Source organism: Globicephala melas, chromosome 9, assembly GCF_963455315.2.
Source record: "Globicephala melas chromosome 9, mGloMel1.2, whole genome shotgun sequence".
In the NCBI taxonomy this organism is placed as follows: domain Eukaryota; kingdom Metazoa; phylum Chordata; class Mammalia; order Artiodactyla; family Delphinidae; genus Globicephala; species Globicephala melas.
Window position 1 is genome coordinate 56175860 of NC_083322.1, and position 23421 is coordinate 56199280.

The following is a 23421-nucleotide window of genomic DNA, read 5'->3' on the forward strand; positions in this document are numbered from 1 at the left end:
GCCATTAGACGTCTAATGGCCTATTATTAAAGTCAGAAAATATAATCATATTTCTTCTTTTTTAATAGTTGCAAGGTGAATCATTTTATGGACCTAATGTCACTAATGTCATTTTTAAATCCCCCATTGTTGTATATTTAGGTTGTTTCTACCTTTATTTAGCCAGAATAAAATTCTAAAGAGTGGCATTGGCAGGTCAGAGTGTCTGTAGCCAATGTCAGTAAACATAAATTGACATAATCTTTCATCTTCAAGATCTACAAGACTGACTGCTCCATTCCCACTCCCTGGGACTCACTGTACCCTGAAGAGTTACCCATGCCACTCTGTATACCTGCTTCTCTCTAGGTCTCAGATCACCTTTCTCTCACAGAGTTTCTGCAACCTAACCCTTGGTAGTTTTATCTGGTACCTTTTATCTAGCAGTCTTGACTAATGATAATTGTTATCTGAATCAGTTATTTCATTTGGGGGTTATAAAATGGTGTTTTTTAATTCTACTGTTTAGTTTCTAACTGATTTTTTTAAACTACAGCAATATACAAGTAGAATCCACAACTCAATAAAGTAAAAAATTCAAGCCTGAAAGTAAATAGTCATGTGAGTGCAAGAGTCTTATTTTAGTAGCTCTCTATGATGCACATTGGGAAATAAGGATAAAAAATCTAATTCTATAATGTTATTTTATGTAAAATTTTTACTCTAAAATACAAAGAATCAAGGCCATATAAAAGCAAAAGCAGAATAATTTATTTGAATCCATCTTTCTTTGAACAAAAATAAAAATAAGACTCTAAGTCATTTCCTTCAGCATTTTACAAGTCTTTTCAAAAACACCATTGGTGATTGACAACCTAGAAGGCACAGTCTTGCTTTTGTGACAATCATCTTTATTATTCTGTGGTACAAATAGCAAGAAGGAAGTTTGGGAATGACATAAAAAAATACAGCAATCTTAACAGTAATGAGAATTTAATAAAACAAAGCCTGCTGAAATTTTTACAAATATAAGGTTTCCACATTTGTAGGTTAGATAGGATAGTGTCAATGCTGATGAAATGGAACATATAGATTAGAATTAATTGAGCGTTGTAGGAAACTTGATACCGAAAAAGTAATTGGAAAGTCCCGTCCTTTTCTTCCTTCCGTCAGGGCAATAAAGACTGTCCGCTGAGAACTCTTTCCCCACCATGCTCCTCTGCAGCACAATGCATTGTGTGTATGCTGGAAAACCTGCAGTCTGATTTTTATAAATGACTCTATTCTGCATTAAAAGGAGTGATGAGTAAGAGGTATCGGGTTTGATTCCTTCACTGTTGCTGGATGAATATACATTTTCACTGTTTTTCCTCAATATGTGCTTTCATTATTTCGCTTCAATGCATTGCTTTGCCCATGAATGCTCACCTGGCAAAGAGACGTGTAAAATGTTCTATAGATTTCCAGGTCTACATGTCAAAGAACCTTAAATTCTTTTATTCTTTTCCACAGCTGCAAATAATATGAGTGTTTTGAACTAGTTTAAGAAAATTACATTTACAAACCAATAAGTATAAAGAGTAAGCAATCACTAAATTCTGTAGATAATTTCCTTTTGAAACTAAAAGGTTTACTTACTTGGATGTCCTGTGAGCAAGTCGAGTTCAAAACAAACTGTGCCAAGAGCATTTAATGAGGTCAACAGACAGCATTTAAATAAATGTAGCCATAAGTTCAATAAACAAATAACTGGGCTGAGTAGCAGAATATGAACACAGGCCAACTTACCAATTTGTTAAACACCAGTTCAGTTAGGTAATAGATGCATGTAGTAATGAAAACAACACTGCTAGAATAGTCTAAGAGCCAAAGGAAAAAAATTTTGGCTGTGTTTCTATCTCAGAACCAACTGTCAAATAGAGGTAAAAGAAAGCAGGAAATTACAGTTCTTCACCCAGACCTGGCACATTTACTTTGGGAATGGGGGAGATTCACTAACCACCTATAATACTGCATTATTCATGAAATTGATCTTTGAATTTAATTGGACCTAGAGAATAAAACCATAGGAAAGATAAAGGGTCTCTGAATGTTTAGGGAATGTTTATTCTATTGAGGAATATTTATTCTACTGAGGATCACTGATCTTTAGTTAAAATAAGCAAAGAGGAGCCCACTAAGCTATGAAATCTTCAAAAGACTGAGTCTTATTTAATCTCTGTCCCTAGGACATAGTTAATGACCTGGAGATGTTTGTGGATTGATTGTAAGTAAAACAAGTGCAAAACAGTTTCTAATGAAATAAAGAGAAAATATTCTATTTGTTTGTTTTTAAAATTTAGAATAGGTAACACATCTGTATTCAAGGAAAACAACACTTGTAAAAATGTTGGCTCCTCTTTAGGATGAGCTGGAAGGGAGAAAGAGGAGGAAAAATTTTAAAGAGATATTAGAGAGAAGGGAGACAGTCTTACAGAGAAAGAAAGGCAGATTCAGAGAGCGAAGACATCTCAGGATGGAGGTGAAGTCCAGCCAAAGACACACAAAGGGCAACTTCCTCAGAAGATGGGGCAGAAGGAGGTGAGAAGAGAGAGGCTATGGAGATGGGGAGGAGAAGGCACTGGGGCTGGGAGTATGAGGGAGTTCTTGCATGGACTGCCCCTGGAAAGAGCATGTTCTCAACAGCAGTTAAATAGTCCTTTATGTGCTGGAAAAAGAGCTTTTCTGCTTTATTTTTAACTTTCAAAGTTTATTTCTGAAATCAAATTTTATACTCCCAAGAAATTGTAGATACATTGCTCATGTCTGAAAGCAGTCTAATTTCAGAGGATGATTTTTTTTTTTTAATTTAAGGAATCATTTTTTTCACCTGCAAAACCCACCAAATCACTTTATTTGGTGCTCTGAAATTATAGCTGCCATATTCCACAGTTTAAAATCATTTATTTCATTGTTAGGAGTCTTAAAAGATAAACCGCAAGTTTTCATTTGGTTTGTTTGCAGGCTAACTGGAAAAATAGATACATAGAATAAAGGACATATAGAAAAATAAATGAATTTAAATAGGGTAATATTTTTGATTGGATACAATCTTAAAATTAGGAAGCAGACATACTCCCAAAATTCTTTATATTCCTTATTTTTAACAAAGAAAAATATCCCTTCATTTTCTATTCTCCAAAGTAAAGAGGATTAGATATCATTTTAGAGAGGTTTTTTTTTTTTAACTGTCATGGAATAACATTCCACTATTGTGTTCTATTAGATTAATAACATAATGCTATAAAGCAATTTTCTTTTCTTTTCAAACCAGAAGCTCCCAGTTCCATCAGAGTCTGCTCCTAATTAACCTGATTCCCTTTTCTCCAGGCTCCCTGAGACAAGAAGGAATGCACTGATGGGGTCCTCTGAGGTGCTCTCGCCACTTATTTAGCCCTTAAATGACTGCATAGTACCCCCAGGACTGGGTATTCTCCCCGGAAGACCGTTTCCCATGCATTCATCCTAGCTGTTATTTTTGATATTTACCCAGAGGTGTGCATGAATTACTTCACTAGAAGTGTTTCTTTTGCCAAAGCGGAAGTTCCTGTGTGTGGTTATTGATATTCTTTTCAAAGTCAATAAATGACAAATAAAGAAATGATGGAAGATGATTTGTGGCAGTTACGCCTGCAGGCAGCTACAGCCCACAAAAAAGGGAAGTTCATTTCACTATTTCAAAAGGCTGTAGGCTTAGTTTTCCACAAATGGGAAGGGAAGGCGACTGCTTGGTGTCAGCTCCGAGGTTAACTGGATAAGCAGTTTCCTGGCTTTGGCCTCAGCTTAAGTTTCACTTCTCTGGGTGTGAGGCCAGTGGTTTTATTCACTTGGGAGTAGACTGCTTTGAATCTGTGAGAGGTGGGCGTTTGATGGTGACACTGTTGGGCACATTTTGCAGGTTTGTTTTTTTCCTGGTCCTATTTGTAGTGATAGATCACTGGCTTTAAAACCACCACAGTCACTGGAAAATCATCAAGATAACCAAGATGGCTTGAGAACTGGTCTAAAGACCCCTTTCTTACCAAGATGTGGATTCCCTGGGGGAAATGCTAGATTCTAGAGCTCTGCATCTGGTTCACTGGCCCCAGAAGATACTTGTGTGTTAGCCTGTTTTATTTATTAAAACTATTTTCAGGTGGGAAAGTGTGTTCAAATGTACAGACACTATAATTTCCTGTTTTAATATTTTTTTCTTCTGAGCCTTTCAATAAACTCTGGGGACAGCTGGGGATGCATGCTGAGTCCTTTCAATGTAGCATCATAAAATGCAAGTTCATACTTACTCTGGATGGTCTTGCTGTTGGGCAGGGATGTGCTGAATAACTTCGTAAATTGTACTGTGCAAATCTTGCCCTGGTACACCATCAGAGGCTGGAACAGATCTCGCTGGCATCTAGAAAATGTGGCACGTTAAAAAGATTGGCAGACTAGTAATAGTATTCCCAGTACGTTGCACAGTTGAAAACAACTGGAAGAGGTTAAGATTAGAAAATTAGAACTATTTAACTTCCCTTCAATATCCATTTCCTCCTTGCTACAGTTCCCTGCACTGGTCCTATGGTAGTTTGTGCAGTGGCATAGCTATGAGGTCAGAGAGGAATAACTGGACAAACCATCACTTTTTTTCTCCATTTAAGAAAAAAGCTGGCAGTACTGTAAAGGAAATACAGTAGAAAAAAATAGCAAAAGAGAAGATATCAGGATAGCTTAGAATCAAAGAGCATATATTACTATCCTTTATATTACATCTCAGTCTTACCTTTCTGACACTAATCACCAATCACGTGTGCAAGGGTGGTTTAGAAAAAAAGGATAACTTACAGGCAGAAGCCTTCATCACATTGCAAGTTATTAAAGATAGTACCAAGAAATACAGAACACACAAAAGAAGAGGTTTTGGTTTGAATGCAGTAATGGGCTCTAAAAAGTAAGGCTTGGATGTATGTGGAAAGTACAGTAGTGTATGTCTGTCTGGTTAAAATCAACATGTATTTTATTGAAATTGGCATTCATGTTTCATTAACTCCTATTCCTTATATTTGATACTGTTATGCTTGTAAACACTGTTTTCCAATCACTTAGCTAAAGTCTGGTTCCCCTCCTCCTCCCAAACTCGTTCTATTTTCATCGTACTTCTGGCCACTTTCAGTCCTTTATATTTATACAGATCCACCTAGAGGACTCTTTGCCCTTGATAAATCATCTGAAGAGTTCTTTATCTCATTTGACCTGCTAGGTTACTTTGGAATATCTTAGCTTTAGATTTTTCTGGAAACTGCCTGTTTCTATTCTACTTCTTAAAGCTCTCATGGCAGTCCTAGGCTATTCATCCTAGGACGGAATAGGTGATTCATCCTATCATTTTTGTGTCAAGGGGATTTTGGTTTAGAGTTTTTACTCTTGATTTTCTTTGGTATAGAGGTGTTCAGGGGCTATGATAAAAGCAATCTATAGATAATGACTAACTTACTCAACTAACCTAATATTAGACCTGTTAGCAAGTAATAAATTTCTTCATTTCATGCCATTGCTTTCTGTCCAATTCCCCAAAAGAAGTGCTAAATGGGCAATGAAATGTACAGTAAGTAGAGAGAAGAGGAGTATGCATCTGTACATGTATCAAAACAAACTCAAAGATGATTCTGATTTTTAAAAACTCAAAAAGTTAGTAATCAATTTATTTCCCTTCTTAACTTCAATTTTGAGATCTTGGTAATGTTATTATTATTCCTTTTCTTCTCAAAACCGTTGCATTTAGCTGTTAATCTTCACACATAACTGCCATTCTGGCTGCTTCTCACACAGATCCTCCTACTCATGTCCGGGTCCTTCTGCTCCATGGGTTGTTGGTGTTGGTTTCTCACTTCTTCCCAAAGCACCTGGAACTGCCAATGAAGGACCTCAGCTGATTCCTCAGGAGTTTTCAGCATTGAAGATGGGCATAGTTCCAAGTTGAGTTATTCTACTTAAGACAGATATAAGCGGGGCTTCTGATACGTAATCAAGCACTCATTTCTCTGCCTCAGGTTCTTTAGAACTGTAGTATTTTGAGCAGATAGAGGTCCTCTCAATAAAATCTTGAAACTGAGTACTGATTAATTGCAAGGCTAAATTTAAAGTTTCCTACATAGATCTCACTCCTTTCCAATGCATTCCTAGGAATAAAAACTGACTTCAAAATTCACTTTTAAGTCTTATTAGTTCTTCAGTTTCCTGCTTTCCCATTTAAAAGCCACACCTGAGAGGGGTGCTTTCTGCCATGGTGAGGAGCTGTTTGAAATAACTCATCCACCAAGTATTTATTTTTGTCTTTTTGATTGTAGAAGTGAAGGGTGAGCCAATCCTGCGTGAGACTGAATAGGACATTGCAAAGCTTTTGCAATGCAGTTTTTCTCTTCATCTGTGATGATGTGGGCACTGGTGCTACGACTCACCCATAGGAGGATGAAATCCAATCAATCCCCCTCCATTACTCACGTGGCATTTGAGAACTAAAGCCTGTGGCCAGGTAACTTACTGCTTGAACCTTAGAATCTTATATAGAATTCTCTGAACAAGTGAGGTAACCAATCCCTAACAACAAATATTGATAGTTCTCTTTTAAAAAGGAAAATGAAAATGCCCAGAGGCAAGTAGTCCGTTTCTGGCCCCTTCCTTAAGTGAACTATCATAGGGGAATACGGAAACAGAGGAAAGGTCGGTTGTACATAAATCTGTAAAAATATTAATGAGCTGATTAGCTCAGAGAAACATTCTGCTTTCCTGTTAAACAAAACTGATTGCTGAAAAGACCTTGTCTGTGTGGACTGAAAAAAATGGCTTCAACTGTATAAAAGTTCCCGCTCTCACATCTCATGCACCTTTAGGAAAAAATAAAGATATGTACCTGCATACTTTGGGTTTATATGGTACCTTTCTTCTGAAGAGCATAAGGTACCTTCAAGGGTATAATCAATTGTCTTTGTAATGTTCTCATGAGATATGAGGAGGAAATAAAGGGGAAACTGAGCAACAGAGAGAGTCAGTGAAGTGAGAGGCTGCAGTCATCAAAGTGATGCAGAATTATTTAAACCAGGGACTCTTGGTCCCCTATTTATTCACTTCTCTTGACCTTCAACCTAGTTAATTCCCTCTTCCCTGAGCTTACCAGGTAAGGAAAGTTTATGAATTCGTGTAACTTCCTTATTTGTGTTAGCTTTATTGATAGAGGCTGAGAAAGATGCTTTAGCTCCCCAGATCCGGCAACGTCATTCATTACAGAGTGAGTAAACACTGCTGAGGGTAATGCAGCCATCTGACCACACTGCCCACATGCTAAATGAATGCTGCTTACACCTCTCGTGAAGCAGAATGCTACTTCTGGGCTAATTGGCCACTAGGAAAACCAACCCTGGGAACACCAGAAGCATCTGGAAAAGCAACAAATTCATATATTCCAAAGTCATCCAGAGCATCTTCGTGGCCTGAAATGGAAAACAAATACTACTTACAAACCAAATGCCTCAAATTGCTATTGCTATTTTTTAGAAAAACCTTTATAAAACTTATCTTCATGGTTTGCTTCAAGTGGTATGTGTATAAAACCAATTTAACATTTCTTAATCACCTATAGTCATGCTGCCACTAAATAGTATTGGAAATCACTCCTGTTGAAGCTCAGAATTGAAACTGAATTGGGACAATTATTCTTAAAGTCTGATGTGGAAACTGTGTATTATATATTAATACACTGTTTATATATAATATAATATTATATATATATATTATATAAACACATGTGGGCAGCCTTGTCCTTTGTAACTCTCAGTTACCAGACACTTATAAACACCAAGGCTTCAATCTGTCAATCACAGCAGCTCTTAATCCACCCATAATATCTACTGTACTCTGCTAGATCTAAGAGTCCCCCAGGACTAATAAGAATAAATAAGCAACTATTGCTGCCCATACATACAAAACAGAAAACAAGTCCGATGTCACCTAAACTATCAGCAGTAAAATGACAGGAATGGGGTGGTTGGGAGGAACCAGGTGGTCTCTGGGGCCTTTCTGAACTCTGACGGTTTATCATTTGTGAGAAAGGACTAGACAAGAGGAAGAAGACCCATGTTTACTGAGCATCCAGGCATTGTATTAGGCACTCCACCTACATTACTGGATTTAATTCTCAGAGCAACCCTGAGGGGAAGTTATAATCTCTATTGTATAGGTGAGTTGAGGTCAGGAAAAATAATTAATTTTCCCAAGGTGACGTTGGGGGAAAGTGGCACAGATGGGATGGAAACCTAGCTCCTCTGACTCCAAGGCCTGAGCAAAAGCCCCACTGTTAACTTATGACAACTCAGTAGGGAGTCAGAAGTGAGGGGCACCGCTGGGGACAGAGAAGCAGCAAACCTGTGGGACCTCCCTTTCCTCTTCTCCCTGGGAAGGAGCTGCCAGCACTGTATCTGCTTTAGGAACTGACACAGTGAGAGAACCCTTGGGCATTTTCAAAATAATAAGAGGATCAATGGAACAGGATTCAGCAGAACTCAGTGATGGCGGGCAAGTGACAGTCTCTCTGAGCCTTAGTTCTCTTGCCTGTGAAATGGAGTTGAAAGTGCCTTTCAGGCTTATTTTACAGACCTGTGTGACTTACATAAAACTAATACAAGGGATAGAACTTTGTGAAGTGAGGGCAGTCATCCTGGGAAGGGAGTGTTAGTGTTATCCCATGTGAATTCTGTTATGTAAATAGTACATTTTACATATATAATCAATATCAACAATATATATTAATATACATTAATATTGATAACAGCCCCTCTCAGCCCAGCCATTACCTGAAAACGTTTGAGCTTTCCTGTATTCGGTTTCTGGCCTGAAAAGACAAATTGGTGTTTCTGTCAGTCTTAATCATTGAGGAAAAAGCATTCAAGAGAAAAATTATTTTCATAGAAACATATGCATTACCTGCCTTCTAGCTTTTGCTTTATAACTAAAACCAAAAAAGAAAAAACACAGTAAGATACACTTTAGTGCACATATACAACCATTCAAAATTTTTAAAAAAAATTTTAACCTACCTTTGTAGGGTTGATATTTTTTCCATAGGAGGAGAAGACACATGGATATAATCAAAAAGAGTGATATTCCAGTTATACTTGCTAAAGGGGACAATGATTTCCCTTTTTGTGCAAGTTTCTCTATTCCTAAATAAAAAGACAAATATATTTTTATTAAAGATCAATAATAAATTGATCCTAAATAAATAAATCCTAACTGGTACAGTACTGCAAATGTGTGTGTGTATATATATATATATATATATATATATATATATATATATATGGGGAGAGAGAGAGAGAGAGAGAGAGGGAGGGGGAGAGAGAGAGAGAGAGAGAGAGAGAGAGAGAGAGAGAGAGAAGTCTGAGTGAGACCAAACAGAAGGCAGGCACTTATTTTAGAATACATACTAAACTCTCTAAGGATATTTGTGATTGGAAATGTGGTGAGCTGTCCAGGATAATACCAATATGTTGTACTAGATGTAGCAAATAGCTCATATCATACTTTTCAATAGTGTTCACCAGCATTTAGCTTGGATCTGTTGGATCTCACTGTATAAAACATCCCCAGATGCTAGGTTGTTCTCTCTCTTTCCATCTCACTCTTTTAACATTGTTCAGGTATGTGGATTTTCTAGGGCAGTGGTATGTAGTTAAAGGTGTGAGAGGGGAGGTGTTCATTTCAAATAATTACTAATTTTTGACCAATAAAGAAATTTTAATCCCTAAAATAGAATGTGTGTATGATTGTCAATAAGACATTTAAAGCCCCACCTTTGACTACAATTCACTGTTTTGCAAGTCATTCCTTTTGTTAATATCTCTATATAAAATATAGTGCTAAAAGCTAACACTTGCTGAGTGCTTATAATACATCAGACTCTGTTCTAAGAGCACATGATACGTATTAACCCATGGAATGTTCACAACAATGTTATTAGGGAGGTAATATTATTATTATTATCCCCTTTTAGAGATGGGAATCTGAGGCTTGCCTGAGGTCACTCAGGTTGTAAGTGGCAGAGTCCAGATGTGCCCCCAGACTCTTGACACTTTGTGCTGCCTCACTTTGATGCTGTTTTGACAAAACTTACTAAGTATGGCAATGTTAACACCAGTTCCAGACTATAACATGCTTAGTCAGAGAGTTAATCTATAAAGTGGAAAGTTGTGTGGCCTTCAACAAAAGCAAGTAACAGATATCTGTCTTCCATGTTATCATGTGAATCAGACATTGATGTGGAAATGAATGGTGGCAGTTGCCTGTCTCTGTCTAGTTTAATGTGGGAGTGAAAGTTATGGGATGTCACTTCCCTTCTGCCGTGGTGGAGAACAGCTTGGAGGATCTGGGTGTGGTGAAGAACATGGTGTGGACTCAACTCTGCAATAAATATCCAGCCTGCACCGTGTTGTCTTCCACCACAAAGCCTCTACTGAGGTCTCCAGCAGCCAAGATAAGGATGAAACTTTAATCTTTCCCTTCTTTCTTTGTGGACCTATATGTACTCTCTCAGCTTTTCTACCTACAATGTTTTCACTTTTTAATCTTCCCAGAATCTTTTCATAATGTAGTGTAGATCATATATGTTAAACTCCAGTTAAAAGTCATGGAAATCATGCTATCTCCTCTAATTTTCCCATGTAATACTGTTCTTGTACTCCCTTTAAGTCCTTAAGAGTTTAAGCAGGTTGCTTTTCATCACCAAAAATCTTTACCATCTCAGATGGTATATTTATAAATTTCTGATATGCATTCAGAGAATTGTGTTCTTAAAATGTTCTTTTTATGGGATTACAATAGCTGTGTAATATTTATTGCTTTTAAACAGATTTTAAGGTAAAGTCCTTTTAGCTTTGGGTGGAAGAAATAAATGCAAGGTAGTATAAAATGGACTAGAATGGCAATTTATTGGTTCTGATCTAGACCAGAACATCACAAAACTTATTAGAAATGTTATTTTTCCTCCTTTTCTCTTGGTTAATAATTTGTAGGAAAAGTTATATTCTCCCACTGTTAGAATGCTGAGCTTTAGGTTTGTAACTACTTTAGCATTTGGGTGATCTCTGTGTGAGGTCTTAGCCTTTCTTCAGATACTGTGCTTCTACTTCACAGGTTTGTTCTCTCTAAAGAGCTGGGCAGCTTTGAATGAGCCACTTGACTCTAAGGGTCTGGATTTTCCCAGTAGTAAAGGAGGAGGCCTGAATGATTGGTTTTTAAGTTCTTTTGTTGCTCAGATATTATATGACTTGAGGCAGCCAAAGAGTTTTACATGAAGTTTATGTAAATAGGACACTATACCCAATGGTATGCTAGTAACTGAGTATCAAAAAGAATTATATGCACACATATACATACAAAAGTTATAAATTTTACTGATATGAAGGATGTGTGGCCTAATTTAGAATAATAAAATATGCAGTACTCTTTATTGTTAATTCCATATATCTAATTGATTCTCATGGAATGCTTTTGTTGATTTTTGCTGAACTCTTGCATTTTCAACCTGTGAGTGATATTCAACTATGCTTTGAAACAATTATACTTCAAATAAATGCTTGGTTACTATCCAATTCAGCAAAGAGATAGTTTACATCATAGATGAACAAGTGTAGCTTCAACACGAACGCTGGCTGATATGTACTAAGATGAAAGTGAAACAACAATGACATTCATTGGAATTTCATTTAACAGTGATGTGACTGACTTCTTTGCTAAATAGGAAAATAGATTTTGAATACCGGGAGAACTCAATTTTTTTTCGCCATATGTAATGTGGCACTTTTAAATTTAATCTGTATTATCATCTCCATCTTTTAAATTTAATCTGTATTATCATCTCCATCACTTTCTTAAGTGTAACAATCAACAATTTCTCCATCACTTTCGTACGTGTAGACAATCTTATTAACTGAACAACATCCCCTGAGTTTTGAAAAGTATTTTCATTATTATTAAGTTCAAAATATTTTATAATATTCATTGTGATTTCTTATTTATCCTAGAGATTATTTAGAAGCATATTGTTTAATTTCCTCATGCCTGGGAGTTTTCTTTCTTGATTTTTTTAGTTGAATTCCACTCTATTTAGAATGCATACTCTGCTTGATATAAATCTTTTAAAATTTGTTGAGATTTAAAAAAAAATGACCATATATATAGGTGCATGCTTCTAAAGTATAAATTCAGAAGGACCCATACTCTGCTGTGGTTGTCAATAAGATAAAGGTAAATAGAATGGTCTCTTGAGACACAAGCAGTGATACAAAAGCAAAGTAATAAAGAAGAAAAAATTGTTAAGAAATACTAAATAATAAAATGGCATGATTTAAGACACAGCATATGATTTGGGCACCACTCTTATCAAGAGAATTCTCTTATTTCTTTATTTTAGATCCAATACTAAAATCAAAACTACACAATTTTCAGATATGCACAATTAAATGTATGTGCATTATATGTATATAAAACCAAATGTACATTTGTTTCCCATTTATTTGGTACAGATATATCATATCAGTAATAATGAAAATAATAAAAAAATTTAAAGTGTCATTTATAGGTACAGATAAAGAAACAGTTTCAGAGAAATGAAAATATTGGCCACAGTCAGTATGCTGTTGATCCATGGTCAAAGAATAGTTTTCTCCCAGGCTTTTCTTTTCTTTTTAAAAATAAATTTATTTATTTTTATTTATTTTTGGCTGCGTTGGGTCTTTGTTGCTGCGTGCAGGCTTTCTTTAGTTGTGGAGAGCAGGGGCTACTCTTCATTGCTATGCACGGGCTTCTCATTGCGGCGGCTTTTCTTGTTGTGGAGCACAGGCTCCAGGTGCGAGGGCTTCAGTAGTTGTAGCACGCGGGCTCAGTAGTTGTGGCTCGTGGGCTCTAGAGTGCAGGGTCAGTAGTTGTGGCACATGGGCTTCGTTGCTCCGTGGCATGTGGGATCCTCCCGGACCAGGGCTTGAATCTGTGTCCCCAGCATTGGCAGGCGGATTCCTAACCACTGTGCCACCAGGGAAGCCCAAGAATGGTTTTCATAATTGGCAGGTAGCCCCCAATATATTCAGTTTTTCCTCCAACCTTTTCTAACACCAGATTTGATGTGCTCTGACTCTCTCATTTCTTGATAGCCAGACTGCCTTCACTAAGATTCAATATCCCTTAGTCCCTAAAAAAAAAATTCAATGCTAATTTATTCTAGTCCAGTTTCAACAATGAACTTTACAACGAAAAATATTTTACTGTAGTGTCAGCTATTTTTTCCCCCTTAAACCTGAAAATATGCTAATAAGTATTATTTCAGAGTATTTCTCATTCTCATTCTTATGCTGAAGTTACACTATGGCATACATCAGCTCTTTGCCAGGCACTTCCATGATTCTGAGGCCTTGTAATAGGTTTAACATACAATGACTGGATGTCTCATACTATATAAGATACATCTCCTCCCCTCTCCATTTTTACCTTTTGTCCCTTTTATTTTGTGTTTCCTAAAATGACTGAATTTGTACATTCTGTCCTACAGAGGATCCAACTCGTTCCCTTTACCATTATTTCTTTATTTCTTCAAACTCCTTCCTTATTGCCCTCTTTCCTCTCTCTCCCTTGGCCTCTGTTAGCCCTCCATCAGAGAACCACCCTGAGGTGACCACCACCTGTCAGCTTAAAACCCTGGCTATGGCAAAGGCCAAGTGTCTTTTCCCTGGAGAATGAAGAATAGAGATAGTCCTTTTCTCAGAAACAAATGATCTTCCCTGTTGGGCCCCCTTCTCTTCTAGAGCATCCCGGCTCTCTATGCTCAGCACTGCTTCTCTCTACCAGAACACACAAGATTTACCAGGTCCAGCATTTGAAATTCACAAAATAAAAATGCCAGATATCTCTGGGATCAAATCAAGGGGCACAGTTGCCGTTGTGTCAGCTCTAGGCAAGTGTATTTTAGAGAGATGGATTTCTAGAACCCAACTTGAAAATAAGTCAGCAGGGAAATTCTGACCCTATTGCCACAAAGAATGTATAGGGATCCCAAGTGCAGTTCTGGATACTTGCAGGAGCCCCATTCTTCCTCCTTTCAGAGAGTTTTGTACTCTTTAGCACATAGCATGCCACTCTCCCCATTATTTAAACATGACTGACTCATTTACCAAAGCCCTAGTGCAAATGCTATTTGCCCCCTCCTTTGACAAACAAATAAAATGAAATAACATATTAAGTGCAAATATAGGCAAGAGGTGTGGTATCCATCGCAACCCTGCTGCTTGAGAGACTGCACCTAAAACAGGATAGCCGTATGCTCCAGTCAGCGTGTCTATTTCAAGATCAGAATGGAGTCCTGAGATCTCGCCCATCCAATCTGTTAGCTGATTACAGCCGCTGATTCATGTCCCTATGGAAATGAAGGTGCCCTACTGGGAAGGCACGCTATTTCCACACTCTACTATGGCCCCACCTGACAGACACCGTGGTTCTATGCTAGATGCTCATGGGATGTCACCTAATGTTTCAGGTTCTGGATGTCAGGGCTGCAGCTTATCTCAGTTGTTATATCCCATGGTCCAAGGTGAAATACACCTCCTGGAGATCTTAACCAGAGAAATTTCTAGGTAGTTAGAAGAAATCAGTAAATTTATCTTTCTGCCTAGGAGTAGTGTCATTTTCCCATTCTTTTCTTTATGAAAAGATGTGCAATAGAAATAGATATGAAAAAATTATAGATTTTGCAGAATCATGTACAAAAATATTTCTACTATAGCTAAATCTCAAACTATGGCCATGTGGCTCTTGAGAACTCTAATAGTGTATACAGTGGAATGTTTTCATTAAATGTGAACATTTGCATTCTGATCATAAACATTTTCATTTTATACATATCGCATGTCACAATAGTGATTTAGGCCCAGTTAAATTTTAAAGTAGGGACACTTGCATTCAAGGAAGTCTTTAATTAAAGTAATAAAATCATTCTTTTTCCAAAATATGAATGCTAATTTATTACTTTAATTGCTATTCTTTCCTTGAAACTTATATGCTAGCTGTTACTTTTAGTTACAGATATTTCGTAATTTCTCACTAGTATGAAATTATACACATGTCTGGACAAACCAGAGTATCTTTGTATATAGCATGAAGTTAGTTAAGATGATAAGAAAATACACATTATCTTGTACATATATGTGACATATCTTGTATATATGTGACATATCTTTTAGATATTGATATTCTCAGTTAAGAACATCCAGGGAGACAGTTTATACAGTGGTTAAAAAAAGGGTTTTGAATTTGGATACTATTTTATTACCAACTAGCTGTGTGAATTTGCCTATTTCCCCTGTTTTCTTTAGGATATCTCTACTAAGATACAGAAAGGTCAACTGATATCTCAAATTAGATGTGAATCATAGCCCACAGAGCTGGAAGGCACCATCTGGTCTAGTCTTACACAGGCAGGAAAACATAGAGCTAATTGTCACATTCTCCAGTCTTCCTCTCCCCAACTGAAAGTCCCTAACAAAACTTTTGATTATTTCCAGACTTTGTTATTTTATTTCCATATTTGTGACCCTGGAGTCATCTTTGACTCCTTTTCCCTTTGCCTCCCACTTCTTATTGTTGAGGCTTTTTGATTGGCCACATTCTTTGCCTCATTAAAAACAAATGTTCATCTATTCCTTATAACTGGACTCTGGTTATGCCAAACACAACTTGTTTTCGAAAATATCTCAGAGGCAGGTATCTTATCCCTCTAAATTATTTCAAATTTTCCACAGATATTAATATAGGTAGCTCATCAAAGTGGATGGTCAGTAAGTGCTCAATTGATAGTTACAAGAGATGTCCATTTTTTTCACTGTAGCTTGGTGTACCCTTAATCTGCATTGCAGAGATTAATTCATTTGGAAAGCTTTAAAAAAAATCAAATACTTAAAACACATCAATAGTACTCATTTTCTTTGCTATTTGCCGCTGTTTAAGATCTGTGGACATTTGGGGACTGGAAAACAGCTCTAAAAGCCACAAAGAGGTTATGAATGTTGACAACATTGAATCCTTCTGAAAAATAAGCACCTGCTCTTCTTATTTACAATAATAACAAATGTCTGGTCTTTGTACTGGTCAAACAGGTTTTTTAGATTTTACAAAAGGTAATTATTTGATATTAAGACTGTAGCTGTCTTTGGACCTTGGTAATAAGATCTTAATCAAATATTGGGGGCTTCTGATACTATGACAATATCTTGGCTAAATATTAATGGAGAAAGTTTAGGTAGTAAGAAAGGCTTCACTGCAGTATACACCTACATAGTATAGCCATGTTTTCACTTGCAGTGAGCATGAGGAACAAGTCTATGGTAACATCCAGATTGCCACAAAGTTATTTTATATACTTAATTATGGTGTGTTTCAAAATTATGTTTCAGTTAACCACTGAGGTAAAAAGCTCATTAAATCATATTAAAAATTTAGTAAAATAGAAAGCAAAGAATGCTAGCTGTTTACATACATGCCTGCCATCCATATGAAGTTGTGAGCATCTTGTTAGCAGGAATTATTTTTTTTAAATGGCATTTTCAATGTTTACCCGAGTATTTGGCCCATAATAGGTGTTAAATAATGAATGAATGAGTGCCTGATTTATATAACCCTGAACACATACATGCTTTGGGGACCTATAAGGGAAATATGTTATTAACTACTGCCCAAGTGAAGCATAATTCAGGTAAAAATTCTAGAGCTGCATCATCCAATATGGTAGCCACTAGACATATGTGGCTATTTACATTTAAATTAAAGTTAATACAGATAAAATGAAATAAAAGCTTCAGTTCCTCAGTGGCATAAACCATATTTTAAGTGCTCTAAAGTCAAATGAGGCTAGGGACTACCATACTGGATAGAGCAGACATCAAACATTTCCTTCATTGCAGAAAGTTCCACTGGATATCACTCTTCTAGAGAGTGTGGTATTTTCTTCATATGATAAAAAACAAAATCTCACCATGCCAGTATGTAAATTCTAATGTACTGAAATGATTTTGCAAATATGAATACCCTCAACTTCATGGAGTCTTGGGAAGGCCCCACCTACCATATATTTATCAATCTGTAAATTTTTAATAGTCTTATCATTCTCAATGGCTCGTTAAGAGTTTTAAATTAAATTCAAAAGGCTATGGAGAAAAAAAAACCCACCTTAAACAAGTGGGTGTCACAGTTGTGCTTGCTAAATAATCAGATCCAAGATCCTAGCTGCCAGGTCCTGATCTGATAGGTCTGAGGTATCTTAATGAAAATACATTATTAGACCTCCCCAGGTGATTTTGATGCACATGGCCCAAAGGCCAAGTACTGCAAAATTTGGCCTAAGAATTCCAAGGATTATATTCTTGCTTTATATATTAAAGAAACATGTACTGACTCTGTCTATGTAACAGGCCCTATTCTAGGCAGCAGGGCTGTAAAGACAGAGAAAGAGAAGACACCAATGCAGAAGGTATTAATGAGCGGCGCCTTTTGCAAACTTGTTCCTCTACCAATCATAGAAACCCTGACCACCACTTCCTGTCCAAGCCTGTCCCCAGGTTGTCCCCAGGTGGAATCTGGCTTGTCTTCGTCTGCATGCAAAGAAGAGTCTAAGAAGGACTTGACAGTAGCAGTAGCAGTAGTAGCAGTAGAGGACAGAGCAAAAGAAGAAGAAGGTGGAAGCAGAGGAGAAAGCAGAAGGGGAGGAGGAAGAGGAGGAGGAGGGGAGAAAAAGGGAGAAGGGAGAAGGAGAGAAGAGAATGGGCTTGAGAGATAGAAAGAAAGGAAACTCGATGACTGGATGTTAGGCAGGGCAATAAGCAAGAGAAAAAAGTCTGGGATGGGGTTTAGCTTTCTGGCTAAGGTTGGTAGATACTAAGACCATTCATTTAAACAGGGAATACAGAAAGAATGGTAATTTGGGGGAAAAGAAGATGTTTCATTTTTGATATATTGAAACAGTATGCTGCCTCTAGCACTTGAAAGTAGAGACATTTAGAAGGTAACTGGGAATACAGTTTTAGATCTTTAAAGATAAAGATTTGGGATGTACCAGTGTCACATGAAACCACGGGAGTGAATGAAATCATACAGAAGAATGAAATCATACTGTAGAGAGAAAAGAGAAGGCTCAGAAAGTTGGGAATTTGGTGGACATAAATATTTTAGGCAGTGATTCTTAACTACTTGGATTGATGACCTTTCTGAAAATCAGATGACTTCTAGAAAATGCCAAATTTCACAGACTTACAAAATTGTGTAGTTTCCAAGGTGTTGAGACCCCTATTGTGAACACCCACAGATTTCAGATTTCAGGTTTTAAATGGTGAAAGAAGAAGGGAAGCCTGTGAAGGACAGTGAGAAGGGAGCCAGATAGGAAAACCAGATTTCATGGAGATGTATTCATCTGACCTAATGCAACAGTAGATATAAAACTTTTAAATGAATAACCTCTTCTCTTATATTCCTGTTTGTAAAATCAGGAAAGCAAGAATATACATTTAGAAGTAATTTATTGAATTCCCTTTTTCTTTATAGCCCCTCGGAGCTAGCAATTGAATTCTCTCTCCATTATTCTTTGGGTTTTCTTTCTTTGACTCTTAGAAACCATGGCTTAGTTAACTCAGGAAAGAGTTTCTTAGAGTATATGAACAATCCCACAATGATATTCTCTTCCACACAGGTATAAAATAGGAGTAGAGGAAGGCTATCGTGCATTTGTGTTTCATTGGGATCCCTGCCTTTTACATCACACTCACCTACAGAAGTGATGATGATGGTGAAATGAGTTTCGTCTCGCCTTCCAGTTACATTGTTGTAAGCACAGCACACATAGTCAGTTGTCTTCTGGGCTATTTTCTCAGATGCAACTTCCAAGCGAGGCCCGTGCTTAATGACATATGTGACATTGTCTGTCCTCCGGATCCAGGAGTAGGTGTTGGGAGGATAAGAATCAGCAGAACAATCAAACAAGATCGCTTCTCCAATATCCACAGTGAACACTTCCCCTACTTTTAGCCCTTTATCAGAATTAACTTGAAGTCCATAAGGTCCATCTACATTAATTGAAAAAAGAAATAAAGGGGTGACATAAATAATTACAACATAGTTTTTGAGTTTGGGAGAGCTTAGCAGCATTTTATTTTCCATGAAAGTCCTCATGTTAAACGTGGGCCGATAGATCTTCATTTAGACTCCCAGTAAATGATAAAGACCTAAAAGTGTTTTATTCTGGTATCCATGGAAATGGAAATAATTTTGAGATGTGATTGAACTTATCTGAAATAGTGTAAGCCCTAAAACTTAGGATATAATTTTATAGACACTGTTATCATGATTGTGGTGCTAAGCTTTCGAGTCATGTATAGATAAATCTGCAATCTTGTTAGACAAATTCCATTTTTCTGAAACTGCAGTTGTACTTAAAAGCATTTAAAAAATAGATTATGGCCACTATTTTCTCTTTGACAACCTTTCTTTGAGTATTATCTACTTTTCTTCTAAGGGCTGGGACAGTTCATGCAAATATTTATGTTACACAGTTTCACGTGGAACATCACATGGAACAAAAATTTGTGTAAAAAGATATAGGAGTATTCCATACTTTCATGACATTTTAAGAGTTTAAAGAATTAAAAAAATTCCTCCCACAAGCTAAGCATAGATTCCATTTGGAAAAAATACATCTTCATTATCATCAACAAATATTCATTGATCATCAATAAACTACTTAATCATGGATATCCCCTGGTATTTTTCCTTACACTGCAATGTTCCTGTAGCAGCTTGCTATTTCTATGGCACAAGATTGCCTGCAGATAAAGACACATTTCCCACTGATTTCTTCAGAGAACATATAAAAAGAGATTTAAAAAATATTCCCCAGCTAGATAGGTCTCTCTCATTCGTATATATCCTGACTTATATTCTAAAAACTTTAAGGTTTAGGCATTATTGTGCTCATTTTTCAGCTGACGATAACCAGTATTTGTTGGATATTCACCATCTGAAGACACTTTAAGTACTTATGCAGACAACCACATTTAATCTTTAAAGCAACCGCATAAGGTAAATGTTATTATTCCCATTATAACGTGAAGGAAGAGATATTTAAAAAATTAATTTTCCCATGGTCACATAGCTATTAAATGGCAGCTCTGGGACTATAAAATATATGTATTTAATTATTCATATTACCTCTCCAAAAAAACTGTTAAGTGGTATAAACTTTCTATATCAAAATAATTTCTGGTTTTCTAACTGTATTATTTGTTCTACAATAAATTACTGTCTAATTATACATTAATTCTGTACTCAGTTAATCAAGTAATCAATCAAAAAATACTTGTTTGAGAGATACTAAGTGTTACATAATATATTTAATATGTGAGAGATAAAAAATGTGTAAGAGATAAAAAATGTGTAAGACACAGTTCCTATTCTCAAGGAATTTATAAACTGGATAAGGCTATGGATGGATTGCTCATAAATAACCTAATCTCAAAGGTGCTGATTTAAAAAAAAGTAACGACTGTTCATCTCTCATTGTGTGGAATAATATAATGTAGTGATTAGACAGTAGGATAATGAGGTTAAATCCCGATTTTGTCAATGATTAGTAAAGTGTTCTTCAAAAGTCATTTAAACTTCTGGGGTCTCACTTTCCTCACCTTTACTATAAAAAGATTGATTAGATGACTGGTTGCCAATTGTGCTACCTTTGAAACACCATGATTCATGCCATGCTAAAGTTATTCTGGATACTGGCAAGCCAACCCCAAATTTGCAGATTCCCAGACTGGTTCTCCATTATGTCAGCATATTCTGACCAATCTACCATTGGAGAGACAAATTTCCCAAGATACAACAGAAACTGAAGGTGCAAAACAATAAATTATATTTAGCTAGAGGACATACACTTTACACATATTTACTTCCTAAAGACACAGAGGCATCTGAAGGAACCCTGTAGATTTATACTAATATGTATACATGAGATGATCCTGCTTTCAGAAAGCAAACATAGAAGTACCTTCAAATTCGAAGTAATCAGGAACTGGAGATGGAGCATTAAAGTGAAGAGAAATGAATGCCCCTTTCCTGTGACTGAACTAGAACCCTGTCATACTGTTTTCTCATTTCAGGCTGTGATACGGTCTCGGGGAAAACCTCTGCTTTAGAACTGTTTGTTGTAAAATAAAACACTCTTATTCTGAATTCCACTGAATAATATTGTGTAATGGGAATGAAAAGTTGTTTTCACTCATTCAACCAAAATCAATATTGAGATGCTACTGTGTGTGCATGATACTGTTCTAGGCATTGTGAGGAGACCTGAGGTGTCGTATACTGGTTCCTGTTGCTATTATCTCAGACCCAGTGCAGCAGCAGTGTTCCCTCAAGTTGTCAGCATTGATAGAACATTAGGGAAGCAAAGGCCACCGACTGGTGGGCACTGGTTATGGTTCCCATAGTAGGAAACCAATGGGAGGAATCAACAGAGGTTTAGAGCAGCAAAAGCCCCGAGTCTGTCACAAAGGTTAAAGTCTGAGAGCAGAGAGGCGGGCTTGAAAAGGAAGAGAAGTGTGGTCATTCAGTATTTTCTGTCTTCCCACTTGTTTTCAGGGTTTATAGAATGTGAGTATAAAAACAAATTGTTTGACAATTTAACACACATAAAAATGAGAAATACTGCTTTCAAAATGTGCTGACATTACTCAAAACTTTTTGGGGAACTTCCCATTTGGGATTGCTTTAGGACCTTGCAACATAATGGAATATTCTCAAAAGTAGTAATTCTTCCATTTTGGAGAGTGGGTTCCATTTGCAGAGAAAGCCCACAGTAATTTAGAGCCAAGGCTGGTGAATAAGGTTGATTATCTAATTTAATGATCACTCTAGTTTAAAATAAAACATGTTTTTAAAGAAAGGAATCTGATTGTCTTAGTTCCTCTTCCCTATACTCATGTTTATTTTGATTTTGCTACTTCCTCATTTATTGGGTTTCACGATTGGCATAATATTTTCTCTCCTGTCTGCTTAATTATATGCTATATGTGGCTCTTCGGAGTCAGCATCAAATATCTCAAACTCCCCCAGCCACCACACAAGCACCTCTTCCAGTTCCTGGAACCTAACACCTTGAAGAATTTAAGTTCCTTGCTTCTGACATGATTTCTTAAAATGTAGCATATTTTATCTGATTTTATAAGAAATACATGTTCACTGCAGAAAATCATAAAATTCCAGAGAAGGATGAAGATGAAAACTCACTTGTTTTCATCTCAGAGAATGAATATCCATATTTCAGTATATGATCTTTAAGCCTTTTTTCTCTACCTCTCCCTCTCCCTCCCTCTCTCTCTCTCTCTCTCTCACACACACACACACAGATTGATCTATCATCTATCTACTTATCATCTATCTATCATCTATCATCTATCTATCTGTCTGTCACACTCTACCTACAGCTTACAATATATTTTCTTCTTCCTATACTATGATGTTATTTCCTTCTCATTAGCACATCAGGCTGACCATCCTTTACTTTGAAGTGCAGTCTAGTATATTATTCATGGGAATGAGCAATCCAATTGAAGACATTTGGAGTGATTCAACCAGCGTGGCCTCTGACATTGAAGATGAAAGCAGAAGGATAATTCTATTTTGACTGTGGTTCAGTTTCTTGCCCTTGGCAGAGAACTCCCAATAGAAGTGAACCCTTTGCCTCAGGAATGGCTGTTTACTGAGTGACTTGTAAAATACATATCATCTGTTCTCTTTAACAATTTATGGCTGGGCAGGAACAGTACCTAAATTTCCATCATGATGCTGCCTGCCACCCTGCTTGGGAGCAGATGGTAAGTATTTACTGTGAATGACCTTTTTTTCTTTAATTTTTATCACTTAGAGCACTTCCCTGCAGCAGTGCCATATGTTGCACACAAAATGCATCAGTTACTGGGTTATTATTTACAACAGAGCTGGAAGGCATACACATTTCATGAACTGCAAGTAGCTACTAGCCTGAATTACTGGCTTGACATTGTATTCCACCAAGGCCAATACCAGGTTATGACATCATAACCTCATAAATATCTAGTCACTCTTGATTTTGTTATACTTTTTCTGCCAAAATAAAAAATAATTCCTGCTTTCATGAAGAAAATTGTCATAGAAACAGCGCCTTAAGAAAATAGAAAAGGTGATTCATGCTGAAATTCTCAATGATGATGTGGTCCTCTACGGGGGAATATTGGAATATAACATTTACTACATTACTGAGGAACTTTGCTAAAGGTCAGAAAAAACAAAAACAAAGCAAAACATAACAATGAA

At 36.7% G+C, this 23421-nt stretch overlaps 1 protein-coding gene across 8 annotated transcripts in view; it reads right to left on the minus strand.

The window, feature by feature from the left end:
• Positions 1-869: 869 nt before the first annotated feature.
• HEPACAM2 (HEPACAM family member 2) overlaps positions 870-23421 on the minus strand; it is a 48142-nt gene continuing 25590 nt past the window's right edge. For 4 of the 8 annotated variants that reach the window (XM_030857264.2, XM_030857263.2, XM_060304595.1 and 1 more), the window contains 7 exons: positions 18843-19139; positions 9084-9209; positions 8971-8995; positions 8841-8878; positions 7408-7481; positions 4302-4411; positions 870-1407 (listed from right to left, as the gene is read on the minus strand). In XM_030857264.2, the coding sequence (XP_030713124.1) occupies positions 1404-1407; positions 4302-4411; positions 7408-7481; positions 8841-8878; positions 8971-8995; positions 9084-9209; positions 18843-19139 (674 nt within the window). In that variant the 3' untranslated portion in view covers positions 870-1403. Of the gene's footprint in view, positions 1408-4297; positions 4412-7351; positions 7482-8840; positions 8879-8970; positions 8996-9083; positions 9210-18842; positions 19140-23421 lie in introns of those variants that run through there. The other 4 variants (XR_009565078.2, XR_009565079.1, XM_030857265.2 and 1 more) reach the window with 4 other exon arrangements.